The sequence below is a fragment of the Podarcis gaigeae genome, assembly GCF_964106915.1.
Source record: "Podarcis gaigeae genome assembly, chromosome: 13".
Taxonomy (NCBI): Eukaryota; Metazoa; Chordata; class Lepidosauria; order Squamata; family Lacertidae; genus Podarcis; species Podarcis gaigeae.
Window position 1 is genome coordinate 28,787,014 of NC_139689.1, and position 26,852 is coordinate 28,813,865.

At 45.0% G+C, this 26,852-nt stretch overlaps 2 protein-coding genes across 6 annotated transcripts in view; one reads left to right on the forward strand and one right to left on the reverse strand.

The window, feature by feature from the left end:
* Nucleotides 1-18,951, forward strand: part of LOC310829801 (transcription factor CP2-like protein 1) — a 34,039-nt gene extending 15,088 nt beyond the window's left edge. For both annotated transcript variants that reach the window (XM_083708761.1, XM_083708762.1), the window contains 10 exons: nt 979-1,131; nt 2,051-2,161; nt 3,892-3,989; nt 5,387-5,441; nt 7,856-7,949; nt 8,646-8,736; nt 9,739-9,818; nt 10,079-10,224; nt 11,117-11,168; nt 12,224-18,951. In XM_083708761.1, the coding sequence (XP_083564887.1) occupies nt 979-1,131; nt 2,051-2,161; nt 3,892-3,989; nt 5,387-5,441; nt 7,856-7,949; nt 8,646-8,736; nt 9,739-9,818; nt 10,079-10,224; nt 11,117-11,168; nt 12,224-12,261 (918 nt within the window). In that variant the 3' untranslated portion in view covers nt 12,262-18,951. The remainder of the gene's footprint in view (nt 1-978; nt 1,132-2,050; nt 2,162-3,891; nt 3,990-5,386; nt 5,442-7,855; nt 7,950-8,645; nt 8,737-9,738; nt 9,819-10,078; nt 10,225-11,116; nt 11,169-12,223) is intronic.
* FBXL20 (F-box and leucine rich repeat protein 20) overlaps nt 15,158-26,852 on the reverse strand; it is a 64,641-nt gene continuing 52,946 nt past the window's right edge. For all 4 annotated transcript variants that reach the window (XM_083708807.1, XM_083708806.1, XM_083708808.1 and 1 more), the window contains 5 exons: nt 26,224-26,284; nt 24,961-25,005; nt 24,015-24,071; nt 21,997-22,209; nt 15,158-21,041 (listed from right to left, as the gene is read on the reverse strand). In XM_083708807.1, the coding sequence (XP_083564933.1) occupies nt 20,934-21,041; nt 21,997-22,209; nt 24,015-24,071; nt 24,961-25,005; nt 26,224-26,284 (484 nt within the window). In that variant the 3' untranslated portion in view covers nt 15,158-20,933. The remainder of the gene's footprint in view (nt 21,042-21,996; nt 22,210-24,014; nt 24,072-24,960; nt 25,006-26,223; nt 26,285-26,852) is intronic.

The following is a 26,852-nucleotide window of genomic DNA, read 5'->3' on the forward strand; positions in this document are numbered from 1 at the left end:
AGGCGTCTGGCTGGCCACTGTGAGAACAGGATGCTGGGCTGTTGTTGTTGTTGTTTAGTTGTGTCCGACTCTTCGTGACCCCATGGACCAGAGCATGCCAGGCACTCCTGTCTTCCACTGCCTCTTGCAGTTTGGTCAAACTCATGCTGGTAGCTTCGGGAACACTGTCCAACCATCTCATCCTCTGTCATCCCCTTCTCCTTGTGCCCTCCATCTTTCCCAACATCAGGGTCTTTTCCAGGGAGTCTTCTCTTCTCATGAGGGGGCCAAAGTATTGGAGCCTCAGCTTCAGGATCTGTCCTTCCAGTGAGCACTCAGGGCTGATTTCCTTAAAAATGGAGAGGTTTGATCTTCTTGCAGTCCATGGGACTCTCAAGAGTCTCCTCCAGCACCATAATTCAAAAGCATCAACTCTTCGGCGATCAGCCTTCTTTATGGTCCAGCTCTCACTTCCATACATCACTACTGGGAAAACCATAGTGTTTACTATACGGACCTTTGTTGGCTAGATGGGCCAATGATCTTAAAAAGGCCTGCTGCACTTCTGCAAGCCTTAGGGTTCCCCAGACATTCAGATACTTCCCCTTGTTTGTGTGTGGCATTGTTTTTGGCCCCATAAACACCGGCACAGGTGCCTGAGCATTGGAACTAAAAGCGATGTTTGCTACCACTCTGGCCTTGCGCATGGAACGAGCAAAGTTGTTTTGTACAGACTCTTGACTGTAACAAAGCTCATTTCCACTCAGCTGCCCAAACTGGAAGAGTCCTTGCTCAACAAACCTACGCGATAGCTCTGTCAGTAGCACATGAGACGCTTAATCCCAAGGTGGTGGGTTCAAGCCTCATGTTAGGCAAAAAATAAAATAAAATAAAATCCTTCCTTCCAACTCCACAACTCTATGAACACCCCCTGTTCCCAGTTGATGCTGCTTACCCGTTTTCTGACCTTCCTCTTCCCCCACTTTTTTTGGGTAACAGGTCCACTGCATCAGTACTGAATTCACATTACGCAAGAACGGTGGCGAGAAAGGTGTTCCCTTCCGCATCCAGGTGGACACCTTCCGCTCCAATGAGAAGGAGGAACATGTGGAGCACTTGCACTCGGCCAGCTGCCTCATCAAGGTCTTCAAGGTATTGCTGCCTTGCCCAGCCCTAACACCCCCACCCCCAGAAGAAGGATCCTCCCAGCAAAGAAGCCTTCCTATGGAGCTCCTCTTTCAGAAAGCTGAAAGCAGGCGTAACCAAGAGAGTGCCTGCTCTGTGTGACTCGAGCAAATAAGCCAAGTTGCATTATGCTACGTGGGCCCAGTGAATTTGTTGGGAGCACCTAATAAACTAGTGTGCCGTTACTAAAACTAAGGGGTATGAATCTGATTTGGCTTCTGGATGGGATGCCCCCTAAGAGCAAACCCTATGAACAGCAGGCAAGACCTTGTTAGTGGTGCTGCCCAGCTGGGGGCTGTGACAGGGCCTTTTCAGTGCTGGTTCCCTATCTTCATCATTAACTTTCAAGTTGTTTTTTTTAATCCTGTTTACCCAGGAGTTTGGTGGCTAAAGAATTATATTCCAGGCAACTCTGAGATCATTGGATTGGTTTTTGGCTGCTTTTATATTTTTGTTTGTTTAAACTGTAACTGATTTTTGATGTTTTAAATTGTCATTGTTTTTGGAATATTTTAATCTGTTTTAGAATGTTTGCTTTGTCTTTGTTTTGAACGGCACCTTTGTCTTCCCGGGCTCCTTCCAAATATAGGCAGCCCCCCCCCCCACTGTTTACATGTATTCAATATGTGCACAACTGTGTATCAGCACATCTCACCGAACCCAGAAGTGACCCAGAAAGACATCACTGAAACATTGCTAAAAGGGCGGAACAGGGGCAGGCCAGGGTGTTTGCAGGCTTTTTCAATGGGTTTCAGCTATGTGTGATTTCACCGATGCGTGAAAACTGAACGTAAATGGGGGGGCGGCGGCTACCAGTATACAGGACCATACTGTAAGTGTACGTGAAAATTTGATTTTATAGATATAGCAAATGTATACTTTTCAGCCCAAAGGAGCAGACCGGAAGCAAAAAACAGACCGGGAGAAGATTGAGAAGCAGTCCCTTCAGGAGCGTGAGAAATACCAGCCCTCGTACGAAAGCACCATGTTGACAGAGGTACGGGTTCCCTTTCTACAGCAGGGACTGAGAATAAAAGAATTGTTGAGTTGGAAGTGACCCCAAGGGTCATCTAATTCAGCCTTCTGCAACACAGGAATCTTTTGCCCAACATGGGCAAACCTGCAACCCAGAGATTAAGAGTCTTGTGCTTTGCCAACTGACCTATCCCAGCCTTATAACTTTTTGGCCTTCAGGTAATGTTGGTAGGGCTGGGCGATATCAGCTTTTCAACATGGCAAATATCACCAGCCCAACATGGTGATATACCGTGGTATTGAAAGAACAAGCCGCATTGGCTTCAGCCTCACCCCAGTGCCTAGTGGGCTGGGACAAGGCAGCTTGTTTGTCTGGCTAAGCTGGGGTGTGGCAGAGCCATCCCCGGTGCTCTCCCCATTTGTGCAGAAGCCAGCGCCGGGCTGGGGGGTCCTTTAACTGCTTGGATGGGAGTGGCAACCACACACTCCTCAGCTGAGGAGTTTAAAGATGCAGAAAGAAGAACAAGCTGTATTGGTGCCTCGCCAATGCAGCTTGTTTATCCCTCTCTGTTGTATGAGAGCAGAGTGGGATGGCAGTTTCGCTCAGTGATATATTGCTGGTGAAACCGCCATCGCTCCCGAGTCCCTCTGCTAGCAACACTTGCTGGAGGAAGTCTCTAGCAGAGGAACTCAGGAGCAATGGTGGGTTCACCGGTCCTGGGTGATATATTGATAAATCATCCAGGCCAAATTATTGAACTGCAGTTCGTACCATCCCTGATGAGTGGCCATGATGACTGGGGCTGAAGTCCAATTTGAAGTCCAACAACAGGCTCCTCCCATCCGTAGCTTAGAGCCAGCTTCCCCAACCTGGAGCCTACAAGATGCTTTGAACTACAACTCCCATCAGCCCTAGCCAGCACAACCATTCTGTCAGGGGCTGATGATCCAGGTCCCTTCCCATTCCTAACAGCGCGTTAAGTCCTGGCGTTTTTTGTTGTTCTATACTTTTTCTTTATTCAAATCAAAGTTCCACAAACAGCCACATTCTTCTCACACTGCTTTTGCTAGTTATAAAGGTAAAGGGACCACTGACCATTAGGTCCAGTCATGACCGACTCTGGGGTTGCGGCGCTCATCTTGCTTTATTGGCCGAGGGAGCCGGTGTACTGCTTCCAGGTCATGTGGCCAGCATGACTAAGCCGCTTCTGGCAAACCAGAGCAGCGCACGGAAATGCCGTTTACCTTCCCGCCAGAGCGTGCTTTCGAACTGTTAGATTGGCAGGAGCAGGGACCGAGCAACGGGAGCTCACCCCGTCGTGGGTATTCGAACCACTGACCTTCTGATCGGCAAGTCCTAGGCTCTGTGGTTTAACCCACGGCGCCACCCACGTCCCTTGCTAGTTATAGGGGCAGATAAAAGAGTTAAGCTGCGCACTAAAGCCTTGTCCACTGGGAATCCTCCTCAGCACCTCATCCAGCATCTAGGTTTTCAGTAGGCATTGCCCAGATAACTTCAAGCCTACCATCACATCCGTAAGGACTAGGAACTTGCTTTTTGAACAAAAGCTTTCTGCAACCATGCAGTGCCATGATGCACACAGCCCTTTGATAGGTGTTCTCTGAAGTAGGAGGGCTGTAGCCCCAAAGCTCCAGAGGATGGGTGAGTGTGTCAGATGTTGCAGCATCCAAGGCCTAACATTTCTCTCCTGGTCTTTGTTTCCTCTTACCACCTTTCCCCTCCTTTTCCAGTGTGCCCCATGGCCAGAAGTTGCCGGCAACCTTCACAGTCCTCCAACCACCCCTGGACTTGTCTCTCCCCATTCCTTCAAGCTTCAGACCCCTGAAAGGTAAGCTGGGCAAAGCGAGAGCCTGTGGTAGCATGAGAAAAGAACCTCATCCTTTCGAAGCCCTGGACGACTCCCCCACTGCCGCCCGCATTTGTCCCGACTTGCTTGCACAAAGCTCATGCGGAGGTCAGACTATCTCCTGTCTTTATTGAGCATTCCTTCCAGGGCTGTTAAATGACATTGAGGATTCGTCCCGATTTGTGCCAGCTGTGTTTATACGTCTTCCTGTAAACTGTTCATCTTCCCCACACTGTCCAGGGCATTTTCCTGTCACTTGCCTAATCGTGGTGGGTCTCCCCCCACCCCCACTTTAGTGGATTTGTTGTGCTATCTAGAGAATACAGTGGTACCTCAGGTTAATAATAATAATAATAATAATAATAATAATAATAATTTATTTATATCCTGCCCTCCCCAGCCAAAGCCGGGCTCAGAGCAGCTAACAGTAAAATAAATACAACATTCTAAAATCATTTCATTATAAAATTAATTCAGATCAGATTAATTGTAACCATTGGGCTAGAGTTCTGTGAGGATTGCCAAAGGAGGGGGTCAGGCTGTGCCCTGGCCAAAGGCCTGGTGGAACAGCTCTGTCTTGCAGGCCCTGCAGAAAGATGTCAAGTCCTGCAGGGCCCTAGTCTCTTGTGACAGAGCGTTCCACCAGATCTGAGCCACAGCCGAAAAAGTCCTGGCTTTGATTAAGGCCAGCCTAACCTCTCTGTGGCCCGGGACCTCCAAGATGTTTTTGTTTGAAGACCGTAAGGTCCTCCGTGGGGACATACCAGGAGAGGCGGTCCCTTAGGTACAAGGGTCCTAGGCCGTATGGGGCTTTAAAGGGTAAAACCAGCACCTTAAACCTGATCCTGTACTCCACTGGGAGCCAGTGCAACTGGTATAGCACCGGGTGAATGTGATCTCGCAGCGAAGACCCCGTAAGGAGTCTCGCTGCGGCATTCTGCACCTGCTGGAGTTTCTGGGTCAGTCTTAAGGACAGCCCCACGTAGAGTGAGTTACAATAATCCAGTCTAGAGGTGACCGTCGCGTGGATCACAGTGGCTAGGTCAGGGTGAGAGAGGTAAGGAGCCAACTGCTTAGCTTGGCGGAGATGAAAAAATGCCGCCTTTTTTATAGTTGCAATCTGCGCCTCCATGGAAAGGGAGAACTAAATTCGTTCTGGAGGTCGGTTCTTAACCTGAAACTGTTCTTAACCTGAGGTATCACTTTAGCTAATGGGGCCTCCTGCTGCCGCACAATTTCTGTTCTCATCCTGAAGCAAAGTTCTTAACCTGAGGTACTATTTCTGGGTTAGAGGAGTCTGTAACCTGAAGTGTCTGTAAGCTGAAGTGTCTGTAACCCAAGATACCACTGTAACCCACTTTTGTTCCTCTGTTTGGCAGGATGTGCTCCTCACCTGGCTACACCTTGGATAGCTCATCAGAGAGCACGGCAGAGGTAAGAGGGGGATGGGACACACACCGATAGGCTGGCTTCACCCTCGTAAAAGTTTTCATCTCTTTCAGTTTATATTTTCTAGGCACTGGTGCAATCTTAAAATGTTTTTATATGATACACTGAGAAAGCTGCATCTCAGAAAACTACAGTTAGGTCCATTTTTCCGCAGGTCCCAACTACTTGGGCTCCCCATGAAAACCAGGAGGCGTAGTCTAGTAGTTTGCATTTATTTGTTCATTTATTAGGAACATAAGAGCAGCCCTACTGAATCAGGCCAGTGGCCCATTCAGCATCCTGTTCTCAGTGTCTAACCAGATGTCTATGGGAAACCCACAAGCAGGATTCGAGCGCAAGAGCCCTCTCCCCTCCTGTGGATTCCAGCAACTGGTATTCAGAAGTATTATTGCCTCTAAGCATAGCGGTGGAGTGCAGGGGGCTGGACTAGATGACCCTCGTGGTCCCTCTCAACTCTTAATTCTGTGGCTAGCAGAGATTGATAACCTTATTCACAATGAAGTTGTCCAATCCTCTTTTAAAGACGTCCAAAATGGTGGCCATCACTGCGTGAAGAACTGCTTTCTTTTATTTGACCTGACAGGCTGTATTCCTATGCTTAGCATCAGCAGCAAAAAAGAAGAAGTCTGGGTTGTTTCACACCATGGTTTTCAAGCAAAACGTAGCTTGGGAAATTAACCAGTTTGTTGAAGAACTGCAAGGTTCCCCCACAAGAACCACCACCAACCGCTGAAATAGGCAGCTGCAGAAGCAGTCTGAGAGCTCTAGGTTAAAAGGAACAGGTCTAAGACCCCAAAGACCTCCTCTGGCCTGATAGGAACTGAGGGCAGATCCACACCATTCTTGCAAAGCACCTCCAAGACACATTTAAAAGCACATGAGTTTTCTGGCAACAGTCCCCAACATCCTTAAACTACAGCCCCCATAATTCTTTGGGGTTTTAAACGTGTGCTAGATGTGTATGGTGTGGGGTGGCTCTGGCAGAACCATCCAGATTGCACCCCCTAGCCATGGACGAATTAGCTCTTTCCCCCTCTCCTCCAACCACCCCCTCCACCCATTCAGTTCAGGGATGCGGGTGGTGCTGTGGTCTAAGCCACAGAGCCTAGGGTTTGCCGATCAGCGGTTTGAGTCCCCGCAACGAGGTGAGCGCCCATTGCTCAGTCCCTGCTCCTGCCAACCTAGCAGTTCGAAAGCACAAAGTGCAAGTAGATTAATGGACGGATTAGCTCTTTCCGCCTCTCCTCCAACCACCCCCTCCACCCATTCAGTTCACCTTCTATTAAAAACCTTTTATGAAGCAATAACAGTATTTTTATTTATAGACATATTTTTTTGCTGATTTTGCACCCCTGGAGGGGGTCCACTTCACCACCCCCTAGATTCTGCTGCGAGTATGCAAAATGCCTGGCAATCCTTGGCTGATGAGTTGATTCAGAAAGGGTTCCCTGAAGGCTCTAGCGCAGGGGTCAGCAACCAGTGGCAAGGGACTATTTGATGGCAAAGAGATCTGAACCTCGCCCCTGCCCATAATCCCAGTAGTTTTGCTAGCTTGTGCCTTCTCTTGCTTTGCCTTCCCAAACACGGTATGAGAGTGACGTCTGGTGGCAGCAGATGGTTTTACTTTTAGCAGCCGGCATCTAAAAAGGGCATATGCATGTTGTGTCACTGTGCTTAGGAAAGGACACACCACACACAACAGCACCAGATAATTGCCACCGGCTTGTCCAGGTCAACATTTTTGTTGGTGTTGCTCTTCCAAGCAACACCACCGGGAGCTGAGGAGAGAGCCCGAAGGTTGTCGTCGTCCCCTGCACTGAGTTCAAAACATGCCACATGCAGCCCACACCACTTCGTCCAGTTCTCTGAACTGATTGCACACAAAGGCTCTTGGGAACAGATTTTGAATATGTTTTTTTCAAATTCCTGCCAATAATTTGTCCCGCAACAGCATAGTGCCATTAACTGCCATCTCTTTTATGTCATTTAATTATTATTTTTTTAAAAAATTGAAATCCTAAATATTCATGCAAGTCATGCAGAGACTGGGGCATGTAGAAGGATATAAATTATATAAATAATACGGGTTGGTGGCATTACAGCAACCCCACCTTCTAGGTAAGGCTTCAAGGTTCCTAGGCTCAGTCCTAAAACATCGAAGTGACACTTCGAATCCAATCATAGATGGTTGCCTGGAATGGGTGAATCAGCACTGTTGAATGTTTAGCAGGCTCCTACCAAATCTTTTGGCACCAGCCAGCGAAGTGTGGAAGCCAAGAAACTTGAATTGTTCTTATACTTGGGCATTTATATACTGCCTTTGATGTATCTGATCCCCAGGGCCCTCTGGGTTGTAGCTGATGTTGATTTCTCCATGTTTCTCCCACTCTTCCTTTCAGGCCCTGAGCCCCAGTGCTTCCATCTTGGAAACCCAACAATGGTTGCACAAAAACAGGTTCCCCAATTACTCCCGGATTTTCGCCAGCTATACAGGTGAGGCTTTTCCTCTTCCAAAACATAGCTCATCTCCCCCTTGAAATGTTGATCCCCCCCCCCGACCAGTGCCCTTTTCTGGTCTCCCACCAGAACAACCCCCACCCTACAAACGTTTTTTTAAGGCATGGAGAAATCTCTCTGTCACACATTTTTAAAGTTCAGAGAGAAAGCCACCGCTATGCACCACAGAGCAAACAGATTTAGATTGCAATCTCCGCAAGGCAGACGCCTGTCTCTGATTATGTGACAATGTAAAGCGCCAGGTACATTGATGGTATCATATAGTCACAAATTAATTGGCTGTGCCAGTCCCTGACACCCTGGAAATATTTTAAGGGGTGGAGGAAATTAACTCCAAGGCACATTGTGGAGTGAGCCTTCCTGAAGCTGTGATGGGCTGGACAAAAGCATCAGAATTGACACTGGGCCAACTCTGTCTTGAGCCCCCAAAAGCTCATTTGGTAGAGCATAAGACTCTCAAATCTCAGGGTCGCCCAGAATGGGTGAAAGATTCCTGAATTTCAAGGGGTTGGACTACATAATCTTTGTGGTCCCTTCCAACTCTATGATTCCAAGTTATTTTGCTCCCACTGCTGTCCCAGGAAGATGCACCGTGGATTTTACAACTTCAGGGCAAATTCTGAGCAGGGACCATTTTGCCAACAGATTCCTCTCTCTAACTTCCTCCCGCAGGAGCTGACTTGCTCAGGCTCTCACGCACGGACCTTGTGCAGATCTGTGGAACAGCAGATGGAATCAGACTCTCAAATGCGCTAAAGGCCAGGTATGGAATTATGTTAATTTTCCCCTCAGTTAAAATTGGAGGGGGGGGGGCAAAGCTAAAGGGAAGAATATTATTATTACATTTTGTAAAGAAGTCCTCAAAGTAGCTTAGTGTTGATAAAACATACACAAAGGGTCAGGCTGCAATCTTCGACACACTTACTTGGGAGAAAGTCCCATTGAACTCTATCAGGATTATGTCTGCGTTAGTTGGTTAGCTTGTGCTGCTGCTAATGTCAAGGTTGCAGGTTCAATCCTCGCATCGGACAGCTGCACTGCAGGGGGGTGGAAAGAACCCCGAGGGACCATCTATGATTCTCGGTCTAGCCAATTATTCAACCCAGCTTCATGTTTGTTGAATCAGAGAAGGCAGCTGTGGCTTCTTCTACCCTACAACCTTCTCTGGCCTGCTGAAGCAAGCAGGACTCAAAGAGCAAGTGGGGAAATGGGAATGGGAACAAAAGGAGCAGGTGGAAGGCACCACAGCTGACTCACCACCTAGCTGCATTTCAAAGGTTAAAGGGAAATCTCTGGGCTGTAATCTGGTAGGCCCTTTTTATCATTAAATTTGCATCTCCAAGGAGCTCCAGGTGATGCATGGGGCATCATCTCATTTGTTAAGGTGCCTCCGGCACCAGCTAGGGAACCTTTAGGGCAAATGTCATCTAAGATGTGACCAGCAGCTGCCATCTAGACCAGTATAGAGGGTGATGTCACTGGGTTACACTAGATGGTGGTCCCAAGGGCAGGATGCTGCTGGTGGCATGGGAACCTTAAACAGGGCCTTCTCTGTGGTGGTGCCCCACTTGTGGAACACCCCTTAGAGAGGCGTGGGTGGCTACAACACTAATGGGTTTCCCTTACAGGGCAAAGCCCTGGGGATGGTGTTTAGTGCAGTGGGAAAACTACTCTGCATTAACCCTAGAGGGTCATAAATTCTCAATCTTTGCACTACGCCATCTTACTATGCATTGGTGGGCTACAAAACTTTGCCTCCCCTCAGGTGTGTGCGCCCTCGGCTCATCCTTTACGTGTCCAGGGAGGTAGAAACAAGTGGGAATGTCTCTCCAAATGAAGCGTCTGGTAAGTCAGTGTTACTTTCCCAAGTTTAGAATTAGAGACCTTTATCTGGCTCCATATATTCGCACCTGCCAGTGGACAGGAAAAACCTCTTTGCTTTTAAATGACATTTTAAAACATCCCACAAAGGACTTGCACACCCTCCCTGGCAGCAATACTAACGTTTTGATGTTTGTGTTTGGCCTGAACATTTGTTTTTGGAGGCACAAATTTCAATCCCCTTTGTTTTAAAGTGTGGGGTTTTCCTTTTCCTTTCCCCAAAGCCCTGTACCAGGAATTGTATCTGGAAGAGCTGACCGCCAGCGAGCTGACCAATAAACTGGCAGAACTGCTCAGCCTCCCAGCCAACCAGATTCAGCAGGTTTCCAGGCAGGGGCCGACAGGAATTCACATCCTTGTCAACGATCAGGTATGAGCCTTATTTTCAAGCCTAATACCATGGCCTCCTTCGGAAAGGGGCCAGAAGCTGTAGAGCTGCCTTGGCCCAGTGTTTTGCCACAGGAACCCCAAAGTGCATTTCAGAAGCATGAACCAGGGAGCTACAACTGACCTTGCAGCAACCTGGAGCATGTTTAGAAATGGAACTTCCCTTCACATGAAACCATTTTACTGTATCCAACACTGTTGCTACAACACAGGAATGTTTTTTTTTTGTTTTGTTTAAAGAGTGTGCTTCCATAAACATTACCAAAACCCTGTGTAGATCAGTATTATCCCCTTATTAGTTTGCAGGCAGGACAGAGGCTGGTGAGTTGATATTTCAACCATCGAATGTCTGGTGCAGAAGACCTGAATAAGCCACATTCTTATGATCAGCTGGATAACTTAGTTGGTTAGAGCCTGGCGCTGATAATGCCAAGGTTATGGGTTCAATCCCCCGTAAGGGACAGCTGCATATTCCTGTATTTCAAGGGGATAGACTAGAATCTAGATGATCCTCAGGGTCATCTTCAACTCTACAAGTTCGGAAGCAGCGCTAAACTTTACAAGCCCCATCTAAGAACCCTTAAGCATTCAAACTAAACTCTCAAGTCAGATTAAATTTGCATAAATCTATTTTCAAAAACTAACACTGTGCACGTACACTTACATGCACCTGTTACATTCAGAGTGCCACCGGGTCTTACGCTTGCCTGCTATCTCTTTTGACACATCATGGCCATCTGCCACTCAGACGGCCTGAGGTCTCTGGGGTGCTTTTCTTACACAAGCCCAGAATCTCCAAGTTGACTTTAAACCTGCTCCTAGGGGTCTGGCCAGCTTCTAACCTTGCCTTGTTGTTCTCTCCTGGGTTGCCACAGATGGTCAGAAATCTTCCAGACGAATCATCCTTTGTAGCAGCTGTAACAAAAGGTAGGTGAGCTTCCCTGTAAAAATGAGCAGAATCTTGTGGCACCACCTTACAAGACAAATCATTTGTTGTGAAAACATTGGGGGGGGGGCAAAACATGGAGACACAGGATTAAGGAGAAATTGATGAAAATCTGACACATAAGACAATTGTTCACAAAAGCTTGTGCCACATTAATTTGTTAAGTCTTTAAAGGAAGCTACAAGTCTCTTTAGCATTTTTGTTTTTAGCAGTTTCTCTCCTGCCTTTCTTCCACCATGAAGGCAGATTTTTAGTCAGTCTTCCATGCAGGCACTGATCTGAGTCAGACTCATTTAGTCCAACAAGGGTGCTGTATCACATGCACTCAGTTTGCAAATCATCTTTGTGCATAGACAGATGTGTTTTCCAACTAAGGATAATTCTTTCTAAGGGGGGTTTAGTGGACAAATCCTTTTGCCACAATAAATGCTAGTCTCTCAAAGGCTCTTCCCTATACTTTCGGTGTAGTGGACTAACATGGCTTCCTCACCCTGAAAAAATCAAAATGAGGTGTTTTGGAAATGCGGGGGCAGAAGAACCCTAAAGCGAGCAGCCCATTTGAAGGTGGTCCCAGGGGAAAATGCCATATATTCAGTTTGGTTTACAATATATGACATTAGTGATTATAGGAACAGGGATCTGAGTTCAAATCATAGTTTGAAGGCCTTCTTCAAGCTACTCCTCACCTCAATTTGCCATTCCACATGTTAGAAACTTAAAATGTGGTGGCAAATAGTTGGTATTAGCTGAATTGCTTGGGCAAGGGAACAGAACACTCCTTTGCTGGATCTTGCACAAGGGCTCACAAAATGCCAGAGTTGGCCCCAAACCACCCACTTTGAAATGATCTCTAACAAGCCCAGTCTAGCCTAGTCAAGAAGTGCAGGTAGCTTCCCTGGAGTGGCAGCTAGAACCCCCAAGCTAATAGTTCTTACCCCCTGGATCCATATGTATGAAAATATATGAAAGCCACCCATTCACTGGATGAGTAAGAAACACTTGGAAAATGACTAATTTGTGTTGTGTGTCATTACAGCACAGAACACAGAAGGTTATCACTTAGTTCTAAAATAGACCCGGACCTTCTAGAAGATGACACGACGCTGGCCTCCAAGAAGATGAGGAGCAAACGGATGCAGAAGCAAGCATAATAATAATATATATATATAGTTACTAAAAACCACAAGTTCACTGTATCTCATTGAACGCAAGATTTTGCAAGGCTGAACTCTTCAAGATCTGGAGCTGAAGGACCAAACTGGCTTTTGTTTGTAGCAACAGAGATCTGCATCCAAACTGAACACAGAAACAACTTTCCATCTTGCACCTGAAATTTGCAATAAGAGGGTGGGAAGCAAGTTGATGAGCAAGCAGGATGAGCAAACATGCTTTTTCTTGATAAAGGAGGCAGCAGAGATGTCAGTTATACACGAGAAAGTATCCAAGGAAGATATATTTATGTATAGGCTGTATAGGATAAAATTAAAAGGGTTTTTTTAAATAAATAATAATAAAAAAAAACCTCACAGGCTTTTGCTACAGTATTGAAGTTCCAGCACGGTGTCAGTAAATGGTTAGCAGAACTGTTGCAAAATACATACGGCTGTTTTTTGGAATATGTTGTCCTGACATAACGATTTTCAGAATGGCTGACCTGCATCTGACATGAGGTCTTGGGAGCAACAGCTTCCTGACAACGCCCACTGCACAGATGGGCACCAGGGATCTAGCTGGGAGTGTAAGAGGTCTCCTAGCTATCTAAATGCTTACACTGCTATCCTTTATGTGGTATAATTAATCAGTTCTCAGGCACAAGGACATCTTTAATCTTCAAGCAGTACCACAAGGCAGAGATTACCAGTGTAGCTTGCTCAGAACTTCTCCAGCTCCTGCTCACAGCCCAACTTACCACAGGGCACAGTCTACTGAATAGTTTGCCCCCTGCAAGCAGAGGCCAATTGTATGTGCGAAGGAGACACCACCACCCCTTCCCCAAAGTGCTTGACAACAGTTTTAGTGTGCATGCATGTTAAACTGGTTCACTGAGTTTCTGCTGGGCAGGACAATCTGTAGTTAGAATGTCAAGCTGGAGAGATGTATCATCATCACAATTGGAGAAGATGGGTGGGACAGCTGCACACTTGGCAGAATGAGAATTGGTTAATGGCACATTTCTTAAAACACCAAATGCTTGACCTCCAGTATGTATTCTAACTTTCAGGATATAGCGAGGTCGCTTTAATAGCCAGGCTTGTTTGTCTGGTGCTATCCAGTTACAGGAGTCTGGATGTCAATTTCTGTGTGTCAGTTTTATTGAGGAGGAAAGCCAATCAAACATTGAAAGGAGGTGGTTCATAAAAATCTAACGGAAGCTTTAAGCTGCAATTCTACATACTTACCTGGAAGAAAGCCCCACTGAAATCAATGGGGCTCACTCACGAAGTTGCATAGGATTGTGCCAATGGTTACGAACTCCAATGTTGCACTTGATCTGTAGACCAGAAACACAAACTATTCCAAACCACTAGCTTTCAAATGTCTTTTTCCAAGAAAGGTATATGCCTTTATACTGCTTAAAGCATTTGTCATGTATTAGTATTAATCTATTTGTATTTTGATGTATTTGTCTATGCCTTTTTATATTAAACAGCTGTGATTTACTGCCATCTGTTACCAGCTGGGTGTGTTTTTTAATGGTTTTTAATCCTTCCACACTATAGGGGAACAGTAACAGAATTATAAAGTAATCAAGAGTGGCTATTTTTAATGTACTTGTGCAACCACACTTGTGACCTGGAATTTCTCCCCTTCCACATACGGGAAATCTTCTAATAACCTGGCAAGGCATTGCTGAGTGCACAAGCTTGACTAAACTGATTTATAGCCTCAGTTACAAGAACCATTACAATCTCCCAGTCTTGTATTTGAAGTGCGCACTCCAGTTACGGTATTTTAAGCACACACCACTACATATAAAGCATGAATGGGACACACATATCATAAGGACACAAACTTGCCAAGGACCTGAGACTGAGAGCAGGTCCCAGGTGAAAATATGCTACGAGCACAATTTGGTGTGAAAGTGCTCCTTGGGATCACTTCACTGTAACCCCTTCGAAAGAAGACTGGGTGAATTCATGAAGGATACAGTTATACATGGCTACTAGCCATGATGACTATGCTCTGCCTTCATGGATGGAGGCACCAATGCTTCTGTTGCTGAAACCTGGGGTGAGGCAGGAGAGAAGAGGGAACTCTTGTTTATGCTTAGGTCGCTTGCAGCTTTCCTCCAGGCATCCGTGGCAACTGGATGCTGGACCAGATGGGCTCATTTTATGTTCTCATAGACACAAGTCTTTTAAACACAGTATTGTGGTTTCCAGTCTTAGTGGGCTTTGAGTGGTGGCATGAGCACATTTGATTATGCAAACCATCTCATATACAGGCAATGACCTAGTTAGGCACGTCCAAAGGACACATGACCGTGCGCACATGCAGGACGCTGAACCCGGAAGTAGCCCAAAAATGTCATAAAGATGTCACAAAAAAGGGTGGAGTGGGCTTGGGGGGGAGGTCCGGAACGCAACCCCCAGTGCAAAAATGAGGATCACTTGTGCAAACAGCTCTAATCGCTATGGTACATGGTGGATGGATACAATCCTTAAACTTAGTATTTCACCTAGAGTACTAGTATTACAGCTCCCATCAAATATATAATAACGGCTTATTCACAAAATGACTCTCAAAAGAAATCTCAAGATTATTATTCTGGGCCTACTTAAAGGTCACAAAAAATTCTGCCGCAGGAACAAAAACAAATCATAGAAACAAAGTTCTCACCGCAGGACCCTTCACAGTTGCAATTTGCAAACTTTTTCTTTTCTTTTCGTGACCATTTTCCCACATTACAAACTTAGCCAAAGTCACAATATTGTAACATGGACAGAAAAAGAAAAGATTGAGCTACATATATATTTATATTTGCTTTACTTTTTGTTAATTGACATTATTATATTCACAATCAAGTGTCCAGGAAAGGTGAAAACACAGTTTACAGGATCATGAAAGTCGTATTTTACAGATATCTCTGTATTATAGTTATGGGGGCTGAATGGCAAGGTTCCAACCTGGGCATCCAATATAATTTTTTATGAAGAAATGGAGGGCCTTGTTAATAAAAACGTTTGAAGATATGCTGGCTTTTAAAACTGCTCAACATCACATGGAATGTGAGAAGAACTGCACTGCAGCGATCAGGAATTGTGTTTCTTTTAAATTTTTGAGTAAGAAATTAGGAGTCACATGTGAGGGCAATCCTAAAAATAATTTGAAAAGCACAACATTCCTTTAAACACACCAAGAATGATGGGGTTTGTTTAATAAAAAGTGTTCACATTATAGTTACTGTGCCAGAGGTTTCCTGATAGTGGGTGGTACAATCAATTCTACTGTAGGGCTCTCAGTGCGAATGAAATTTAGTATTTAACTATCAAACATCCAGCCTGTGGAATACCAGCAGCATCCTTAATATGTCTAATACAATTATTTCTGAACGCTAATCATCCCAAACGTAACCAAAAGATTAGATCACAAATTAAGGGCTCTTACTATGCTCCTTCTCTCTGAAAACAGAACATTACTGTGTAAGCAACCATGTCATACAATTCCCTCCCCAACACCTGTCGAATCACATAATACCATGGGCCAGCCATGCCTACCATATTCAGATTAAAAGAGGGGAAACAAATACCCGCCTGGAGTTCATAGTAATAGCCACTGTGGGAATGGTTTCAGAATTGCGACCAGTGGCTGGATTATTGTACCTTGAAATCTAACGAATTCTGTTGATCCAGCATTCCTCCAAAGCTTGAGGTTCTTCAGAGAACCTGGTTGATGATGTTAACTTCATTCCCGTTGCCTTCACTCTGGTCTCAAGCTTGTCATAATATGCAACAGGATACAGCAGAAGGCTTACAACAAACATAGCTTTCACCGTGTACAACTTAATATGGTTCAGGTACAGGAGAAGCCAATGGCAAGGCTGTTAAGTTTTGAAATCTGGAGTTTTCATGATTTCCAAAAGGCGAGGAAGGTAAAGAGTAAAAATTAAGAGTGATCGCAATGGCCTTCTGACAACAGCACTCTTCATATACTCGGTAATCAGGGCGAGCTGCTGTAGCTGGAATTTGTGAGAGCACAGAAAATGGCATCTTCCATGTAATTATGGATTTGGCACATCTGGTTAGAACAGACTTTGGCCACAAGGCTATTAAATTCTCGCTGTGTTTCTTCAACACTCAGCCTTCCCATTGATCCTAGCACTTTGACTATCAAATGCAGCTCTCTGCCCCTTGTCTTTCCCCACCCCAACTGATCACCAGCAACCAGGCAGTGGAGGACAGACAATTATTTTATCACAAAAATAGAGTCCCTTACAAAATGGGGCATTTTAATGACACAGTGCACTTCCAGAACTCACTGTATGTATCGAACAGTCAGTTAATACACAGGGAGTTAATACACATTACTACTTCCAAAATTATGTATAATAAAAATATGATCTGATTAATCTGTCCCAAAAAGCAGCAGCCAGATGCTCCCACTGAGGCAATGGCCCTTCTGTTTATTCCCAACATCTGTTATATTTGCCTCTGAAAAGGCATTCTTGACAATCACAGCTAATTCTTGCATCAAGCCATCCATGCTAACAGATGGGTATGGTTGCTTCTGGGGGGCCTTGGCTCAATAAGAAGTTATTGTGCTTTTTGTACTCGCTGAGCTCAGAAGGCTTGAAAAATTAAATCTGCCATTGTTTACTTGCAGGTTTCGTGCAAGTAAAGTGGGTTTTCTGCACATGTCATGGGGAACTGCTTTACATTGTAAGCCTTCAGGGTCAATCTAACAAACAAAGGGAACCCCTTCTGAGCATTTTTGCAGCTAATCTGGCATGTGGCTGACACCTCACTGGGTGCACACAATTAAAAATGGGAACCCAGGTCTCTCTCATTGCACCTCTATGGATCAGCATGGTTGCAGTGAAGGGGAACTCGGCCTTCTTCGAAGGTGGCTATGTTTATTTACCCTTCCCCAAGAGACACAGCTGTCTCAATGCGTAATAAAAGGAAGTACCTAGGACTGAACACCAGAAGACAAGAACACAGGGAGCTCTCATCCTATGCAGAAGCCATTCTTTTAACAAGACAAGCTTAGAAAAATGTGGTTTATTGATGTTATTAATAAATACACTGACAAGGGTGGAGGGGAAGAGAAGGATTTGATTATTGGCTTAAAAAATTCTCAATCAAGTGATATGAATCAAGTTATCTTTCTGTTCTGCCCTTCCCCTGAAAATAACACGGCACCGTCACTTTGGTCTCAACTTCTCTATGTTGGGAAACGAACTGCTGGCAAATTAAGGTCCATTTCACACATTTAGAGTGGCATGCAGACAGTTGCCCTGAGGTGCTATTCCACCTAGTTGGGGAGGCTGAATGCTTCGATCTGGAGATGGATTTGGTGAAAACAATCCTGCAACTAGACCTGTCCATATGAATGAAATATTCCCACACACGGACACCCCTCAGTGGTGCGCGACTGTGAGTAAGCGGTTTCCACAACATGACGTGCATGAGATTAAAGGCAGCCCTTAGGGAGAACCACTACTTACGATCGAACAAATGCAAATACACTGCATGCAATGCAGCAAGCACTGCTGCTCTACAATTCCCATTCGTTTCAAGCAGCTTGCACTGGAATAAAGTTGGATGGACTGCACTCAAGCTTTTACTCCCCTCCTTCCATTCCTAGAGGAAGGTTCTACTTTCAAGAGCTGTGCTGAACACTGACAAGCTGGCAGCACACGCACACGAACAAACACACACTCCTGGCTTGTTCATGAGGTTCAGTAACATTGCAACAGTGAGTTGTTTCCACAATGTCAGCAATTGCCACAATGATGTTTGGAATTTGAAAGATGGAATTATGCTGCCAAGTTTTAGAAACGAGATGCACGAATCATAGATGGGCGGGGAAGACTATCAACCATATTTCTATGCTGGAGTCCATAAAATGTGTGGGTTTTTTTAAGACACAAAACTCACAAGGATCATCAGTAGATATCTGGGTGGAAGAAAGAAGATCAAAAGTTTTAAAAAAGATTTTGGGGGAAGGAAGGAAGGGGAAAATGCATTATTTTAAAAACAGGTTTCGCCTTTTCAGATCTTTGGTCGCAGTCTGAACTGCTGGAAGGCCTTGTGAAAAGCCCCATTGGTAGGTTTGGGAAATATAACACAGGTGTGTTTGAGAAACCAAAGATTGCTGTGTAAATATGTTTCTCTGGGAGTACTGAGAAAACACAAATCCTCTGGAATCAAAAGAAATCGTGATTACTGCTTTGGGAAAATGCAGAGAACATTTCACAGGACAATTTCCATAAAACAGAGCTGTTCTCCAGGCCCTTCCCCAATTATAGCTACAATTGTCTGAGGTCTGTGATCTTGGCGGGACAACAGAAAATTAGTGAATACCTAATCTCATCATCCAGCACCTAGGATGCTGTCTGGGCCAGACACCTGTCCCATTATATCTCTGAGACCAGCTCATACGATTTGTGCAATTTGTGCTGGGTTCCTGCTTTGGATGGGGACCCTGACACTTAAAAACATTTAGGCCAAGAGTGAAACAGAGCATGCGTTTCCTACAAAGCCTCACAATCTGCCTTAAAAATCCTCATGAGCACTGCTGTTACCGTGGTGGTCTTTTTTTTTTTAATAAAAAAAAAGAAACTATCTTTTACTCTAGACAATCGAGCTTTTGAATCCAACCAAAGTGCAGTGGGAAAGTTGTTTTACAAGCCATGCTTTGGACAGTCAGAAGCCAGCACAGTTGAAAACAAAGCAGCAGATCAGAAGTGGACTGGCAACAGGATAATTAAAAAAACAAAACAAACCACTCCTTAGCAAATGTGGATGTGCTCACAAGCAGAGCAAAGGATTGTACATCAGCAAGGAAGCCAGATTTCTTGGGACAGAATTCTCATTATGAAGGGTTCCCCTGTGCTTTCTGTACAACAGCCAAATCGGCAGGTGCTATTAAGAAAAACTGTGTTTGGGAACTGTTAAGGCGGGAAGGGCAACTTGTGATGGGAAGGGCAACAGGCGACCAAAATGCTGGAATCATTCAAACTGGAGGAAACTGATCTGGTGCTGTGCCTCTGCCCACAAGAGCTTTAAAAACCCACCCAGAAATAAAAACAGCTACCCAACCTGGCCCTGCAAGGCATAAAAAAATGGCTCCGGTGCTTTTGAAGAAAGAAAACATACAGTTATTTAATGCTGAAGTGGAAGAATCTGGCCAACTTCCCTATCAGGGTGGTAACTGACTTGTAGGGGAAGACACACAGGTCTAGCGATGGTGCCAAGAACCCCACATCAAATAAAGACAGATTTTCAGAGGTGGCTCTGATACCATTGCATTACTATGGCAAATAAATAGAACAGCACAGCTGTGTGCCATTTCCCATTTGTGCTACACATTGTTCTTCGACGGGGTTACCTTTGAACACACAGGATGCTATGAGCCCCACTTGGACTGTGTTATGGGTTAAAAGAACCTAGAGAAGACTCTCTATAGAAGCAATTTTGCTTTCAGAACTTCATCCCATTTCACAGCTGTGATTTCAAAGCTCGCCCTAGCCTCCTGGTGGTAAAATACACCTTTTAAAAAGGAAAATAGCTTAACATATATTTTATGTTCAGTCATTTCATACAATCTCAGAATGGTTTTCTTAAATAAATAAAAAAACCCCCCGAAAACCTGGAGATACTGAAGAAGGAAGAGAGAGAGAGAAAAACAAAACAAAAGAAAATAAATCAGACCTGACGTTACAGATTTCTAGCTTTATCGTCACAACAATCTAGGAAGCCTCTGAGCCAAATGCTATGGAAACATGGAAGAGAAACCGCTGAACCTTCAACTTGAGCATGCTCCGTGGATGTGCCGGCACAGAAAACGAGGAAGCACAGAAGCGCAGGAATCAATGTCTCACAATGGCTGCTGTTTCAACATTCCCTAACACAAGGATGATGATTTTTAAAAAGTAAAAAATATAACCATGGGCTTTTAAAGGTTTTACGTTTTTCTCCTCTCTGGACAGTGGTGGTGAAGATTCAACGTCTTATTTTGTTCCCTTCCTTGGTTATCACCGCTGCTTCCACACTTGCATCGAAGGGTTTGTCCAGTTTGCTGTTTCCAATGTCAAAAGAACGACCCTCTCCCCTCCCGCCCCCCCCAGCAACAGCAGTTCTTCAGATGTGCGTGATGATCCCCTACCTCCCCACTTTCTCTCCCACCCACCTCCCCATGATTTCTTCTGAGCATGCCCAGTAGGAATGGTTCATAATAATACCAATCCACCTACAAGAGAGAAAAAAGGGGGAGAGAGAGAGAGAGAAGGAGCCCACTGATCCAGCTCCTAAACTCCAAGGTCCTTCAGTTTGCTGGAAGAAGTAGGTGAGAGTGGGTGCATATACTGCAGTGTGTGTGTTTTTGTGTGTGGCTTATGGGGCAAAATCGGGAAGAAACTTCTGCGACCAGCTCCCCCTGCTTTGCTTTCTTTTCAAAAGGCCCTCGCGAGAGACCACCGGCATCACTTTTGTCGTGTGGAGATACTGGTGTCCACTGTTACTTCTAGAAGGGTAATTTAAATACTCAGTTTTTGTTTTGCACAAGGTAGATTGGCTCCCGCGTCATAGGATGATGCAGCATCTGCAGAAGCGCTGTCTGCTGCCCCCCACAGATGGTGGTGGGGTCACGGGTGCGAAGTAGGCGTGGACTTTAATATTGGGTAAGTGGGTCTGAAAAGACAAACACATATATTTCCCCATTCAGAAAAAAAAAATCAGAAAGGTGGGGGAGAGCACGGGTTGCACACAGAAGGACGCTGGGCTCATGAGTTGCAAAGCAGATCTCCGTAAGGAACGGGGAGACATTTCAGGGAAGGTGTTGGTTTCCCCCTCATTCTTCCCACCCTTTTCCCCACACTGTAAGTGGCATATCAACATTTGCCTGTTTTCTTCCTAGCCCGCCACTGTTCTGCTGGCCAGTGAAGGGAACCCCTTAATTCTATATAGGCTTCTAACATATTGAAGATTTGTAGGCCTCACTTAGGATCTGCCTCTTCCTATTGCAGTCCAACAAGAGGCTGAGTATATTGTGTGCCCTCCCCCACTACACCAGAAATAAATATATCATTTCTATGTCCAGGAAAAACCAAATTTCTTAGCTTAAATATTAGGAAAGTCTGAATATATTTGTGGATTTAGACAAGGAGTTATAAAGGGCCACAGAAGCTGCAACTCTTGACCTGCTCAGTCTGGCCACTGGAAAGAGTGAATACCAAAGTTCTCTCATAATAGTTGAGGGTGCACAGGATCTGAGCAAAGTGACTTGGAAAAGAGGCTACGTATTGTGAATGAGAGACAGACTCGGCCTTCTCTAAGGTGGAGAATTTCCTGGTTGAAAGTTCCCAGTTGTTAATGGGCCCCTGGGAGAACTCTGCAGATAATTCCCACATTGACACCACAGAGGGCTACCTGTGAAGTTCTTTCTCACTCCCCTCAAAACAAACTTAAGACTTTGATGTACTAGCCAGCATGTCCTTAGTCTTAGCAGGGCGTAGGGAGGTGGTGTGGATTTAACATAAAACCCCACTGGGCTTCCCCAGCATCATCTTCTGAAAGGAGTCAAATGTGCCCAGGAACTAGCAAAGCGTGCACTTGTGCCTACTTAAATAAATGCCTTATTTTTTACCCTGAGTCTCTTGATTCCAGCCCGTGAAATCTGTTGACAGTCGTACAACTCTATCCTCTCCAGGCTGTGGCAGCTCTTGAGGTGCTCCAAGGAGGCGTCTGTAATCAAAGGGCAGTTGTCCAGCTCAATCACCTCCAGGCGGTCGTGGGCGCAGGCACCGTTGCCCAGGTGGCGAATCCCATCGTCAGTGATCAGCTCACAGTGCGATAAACTCTGCCGCCACAAAGGGAACAAAGCGAAAGCAAAGGAGAAAGAAGCAGGCAGCATTTGCAAAGGTGTTATTATGAAGTCACTTCAAGATGGTGGAGCTACCCCAGCCTGGAAGCGCAGAACTTGATGTATTCCTAAGTTATCTTCAGCTGAAGAAATTATCCAGCAACATCTGTGACTGTAGGACCACAGTATTCCAAACCTGGGCTTACAGATTTGTTGGATTCATGGATGCTCTCCTCATCAGACGAGCCCCCAGCCCCAGCGACCTATGATGTGCCATGCTGCTGGGAAGAGCTTCCCCTTCTCTCTGAATCCCTGCTTCCTCAGCCCTCTCCATTGCCTACTGCAGAGGTGGGGAACTTTCCCCACTCTCTCCTGAGGAACCTTCCGAGGGCCACATGGCAGTGGAGGGTGGGGCCAGAGGCAAAAGTGGGAGGAGCAGTGGACGTAAATGTTACCTCTGTACAGTAGGCTAGTTTCTACACAAACTCACACACTCCTCTTTATCCTCCATCTAGACAAGCAAGAGGCAGCATTATTAGACTTCAGGGACACATTTTAGTCAGGCAAAAACACTTGGAGTGCAAAAGCAACGCCAGTGAGGTGTGTATCCTAGGGAGAGTCCCAAGGGCCAGACAGATACGTCTGGAGGGCCACATTTGGCCCCCAGGCCCAAGGTTCCCCCTCCCTGGCCTACTGATTCTCCAAGTCACTCCAAGTTCACTTGCTTTGTGCTGTGTGTCTATAGTTAGTTCTCTTCTAAACTCCAAGTTATTTGTATTTTAATAACGAAAAGTGTTTAATTAGTGGTCAAGGCACCTCAAATTATCTCACGAAACCTTGCAACAATCCTATTATTATTATTATCCATCTATATTGCAGCTAGAGAGGGACAGAAGCCAAGAGATGGTGGTTTGGCTCAGGGTCACCTAGCAAATCCATAGCTGAGAGAGTGCTTTTTATTATTATTGATTAACTAAAATTTAATACAGTGTTCACAAGAAAAAGAATAATAAACATAGTATTGAATTCATAGCGTCATTTTACACAATCTTAAAACATTAATGGTCAATGTAGGCTCTCCGCATACATGGTTGCAAAATTAGTGGGGAAAGTTTGCTATTTCCCTTGCATATGAAAAGAAGGGGGGCCGGGTTTCATTAAAGGTGTCTCTCTTTACAACACTTGTTGTGACCCTCTTAAGCCCTGTTAGTCTCTCTGAAATAGCCACATCCCAGATATGGTTGAACCATGTTTCAAGGGGTTAGCTGAGGCAGTATTTGAGATCAAGAAACTTTCTGGCTCATATATCTTAGCTACCATGCTAGACCAGCTCTAAAAGCTGGGCTGTCTTGTTGACAAAGCTGCTGTCCTGTTCACAGATCCATTATGTCAATGACAGACTAGAAGGTAGCACATTCAGGAGTTGCTTCTTAAACAACCTGTTGCCTTCATAATCACACTCACAACTTTGAGCTTTTTTAATGACCCAAAATTCTGCAGCTGAGAGAAAAGCACTAAATTTGAAACTCTGGCTCTACCACATTGTTTTGGGCAAGTCATTCTCAGTTCTTCTTCCTATCCAGATCCGTAAAGCTTAAACAACAGATGACCTATCTCACAGAGCTTTGCATACAAGCACATTATTTAGGGGTTCATGAATTTCAATACCCTGAATTCCACATCTCAGGGGACTACCTCATTTTCTTTTCTGCTTGGCAAATAATTTAGAAATGCAGTTAACAACGTGCTTAAAATCCATGATTGGGGGGGGGGGGGACGGGACGGGACTCTTGAAGACTCACCAAAACCTGAAGCCGTGGACAATGTATGGAGAGCTGGATTAATGTGCTGTCTGTTATCTGGAAGAGATCAAAAGATACACACATTTCAGAAGGTATCACCTAGCCTATCTTGTAGTAGTTCTTGGTAGGCCTTCCAGATAAAGGCAAATGGCTGCTGGCAGAGTCAACTGTTTTCAGAAGGCTCCTGGAGTTTTAGAATCCCTAATATAGACATTCCCTCTCTCATCAAGTACATATAAAAGTTCTCAAACTGCGGCCTGCAAGCTCCATTCAGGAGGCCTGCAGAAAAATTGTATCTGTGTCTGGCCCTGCACTTCACTGATTTTTTTTCTGATGGAGAGCAAAGCTGTTTTGACCAGGGATGGACTTTCAAATTGGCAAACAAGAACCTGGGGTCCCTGCATGGCCTCTGATTTTCATGATCCTGTGCCGGTTTATTATTACAAACTAAAGGGCTGTTTTCAACTAAGCACTACTATGAGTAGACCTGTTGAAATTAATGAACCTTAAGTTAGCCTCATAAATTAATTTAAATAGGTCTATTATGAGTGAGATTAGAATTCAATACCACTCTTAAGTGGATAGGATTAGCGAGACTATATACTACTATGTCTCAATATTATGGTGACAGGAAGTTCAAGAACATCTTTTCCTTGGGGGGGGGGGATGAGTGACCAAGACCCTCACCAAAGCATTCTTGTGAAAATGCTTCCATGCAGGGATGGATCAACAAACTTCCTTTCTGAGCATTATAGAAAGAGCACACAAAGGGGAAAAGCACAATTCACAAAACACTTCCTGCTTGTTGGAATGTGGATAAACAATCTCAAGCAAAGGCTTATCTTAACAAATTACGGCATTCTCTGAGTCATGGTCTACGTCCATGACATTCTGCACATGCATGCACCCCCACCCCTAAGAATTGGGATGAAGATATTTCATATACCTGAACACACTCTTCCAGGTCCATTTTTTCAAGCTCATGACAATTCTGGGGAGAATCAAAAACAAAGCAAAACACACACAAAATTAAGCATTTGTTTTTTCAAAAAAGCATGTATTGATTCTTCCTTCTGAACGCAAGGTAAGATGGCTATCGACTAGTCCCAATTACTTCAATGGGATCACTCCAATAGAAGCTGCTGGAGAAATGAGGCCAACAGGTGTCTTAAAAAGAAACATTCCTTCCACGATCAGAGCCATGATCGCAAGAGGATCCAACTACATTACGGTGCTCTCGTTAGTGTTGGCCACTCTGGAGCAAGTTCTGCTTGGTAGAGAAAGTGCACTGTATTATCTTCCCATCTCCCTGATTTGGCTCCAAAGCAACCCCAACTCTGTAGTTAAGAACAGATTATGCAGCTATGGAAATTATCTTATTTAAATGGCTTATTCTGCTCCCATCAACCAGATTTCTCAACGTAGTTTAACTCCAGACCAATCCCATTTCCACCAATGGGATTAATCTGGGGAGTGTCACAATAATCTCTGCATTTAAGGTCTAGAACAGGGATGGGGATGCTTCAGCCCTACAGATGTTGTTGGACCACAACTCACACCATTCCTGACCGATGGTCCTGCTGGCTGGAGCTGATGCGATTCCCCACCCATAAACTCAATGACGGGAGAGGTAATGGAGATCAGAGGACAAGATGGTTTTGCAAGGGATGGAAGTAGGGAATGGCTGCCATGAGTTGGGAGAAGGGCATGGAAGCACAACTCCTTAAACAACAGAAAATACATTGTTGCTTTGTCTTCCATTCAGCCACACCCAAGCTTTTAAGATGCTATCATATTGCAAAAGTCTAAAGAGGTGCGTGCTTTCAGACATCAGTCCTGCCAGGTTCTGGTGCTTGTTGAACCTCCATTTCCACGGCTGTTCAATCCAGAACTTTGCTTCCATCCTCGCCCTTAGGTTCTCTCAGGGACAAACTGGCTATGGCAGTGGCAGTTACATATTTCTTTTCACATGCCCATCCCCATTCACTTATAAAGCCTTATATAGGATTCACAGAAAAGGGCACCAAATCAACACATCACCTCCTCTTAGTTCACTGCCCAAACCACTCTTCTCTTTTCCCAGTTTGCTTATGGTACTGAGCAGGTATGGCATGGGGCATGGGGTGTTTAGCATCTGTCTTCTACAAGGAAGACACCACTCACTGCTTTAAGTCTATGAACAAGCAAACAAAAAGGATCAGATGCTTACCCGAGCCAGCGTGGTAAACCCCACATCAGTGAGCTGAGAACACCGAGCCACTTCCAATATTCTGCACAGAAAATAAAATACAGCAAATTAAGCACTTGTGCTTTTCAGAAATCCATTTTCAGAAATCCATTTTTGAAATCTCACAAACTTAGTGCCTGTGGAGAAGAAACCCCAAGACCACCAGTTTCAAAGTAGTTGAGGACATTTCACTTGATGGGCTCACGCTATATATCAGCAATCATAACAACACACGTCAAAGGGATAAATACAGCTTAAATCCCCCAAGCTACACATTCCCCCCCCCCATTTTTATGATTCTTACACTTCCCATAATCGCTCCTGAAGACCTTAAATAGACAATTTTCCCCTGACAAAACTCCTCCAGCTCATCCGTATTTACTCCAAACCCTGAACCCATCAAACCCTTGCAATCTCACTTTCTGATGATCAATGTTGCACAACTTTGTGGGAGTTAAGATTGCTCGAAGCCCATCCCTATTGTCCTCTTGACCTAGCTCTGGGAAGGGAAGCTAGGATTATTAACAGTGTTTTAGGCAACTTACGACCATTAGTCTAATTTCAAAAGCTTTCTGTAAGCAATCAGTTCAGACCTCTGGGAAGAGTGATCT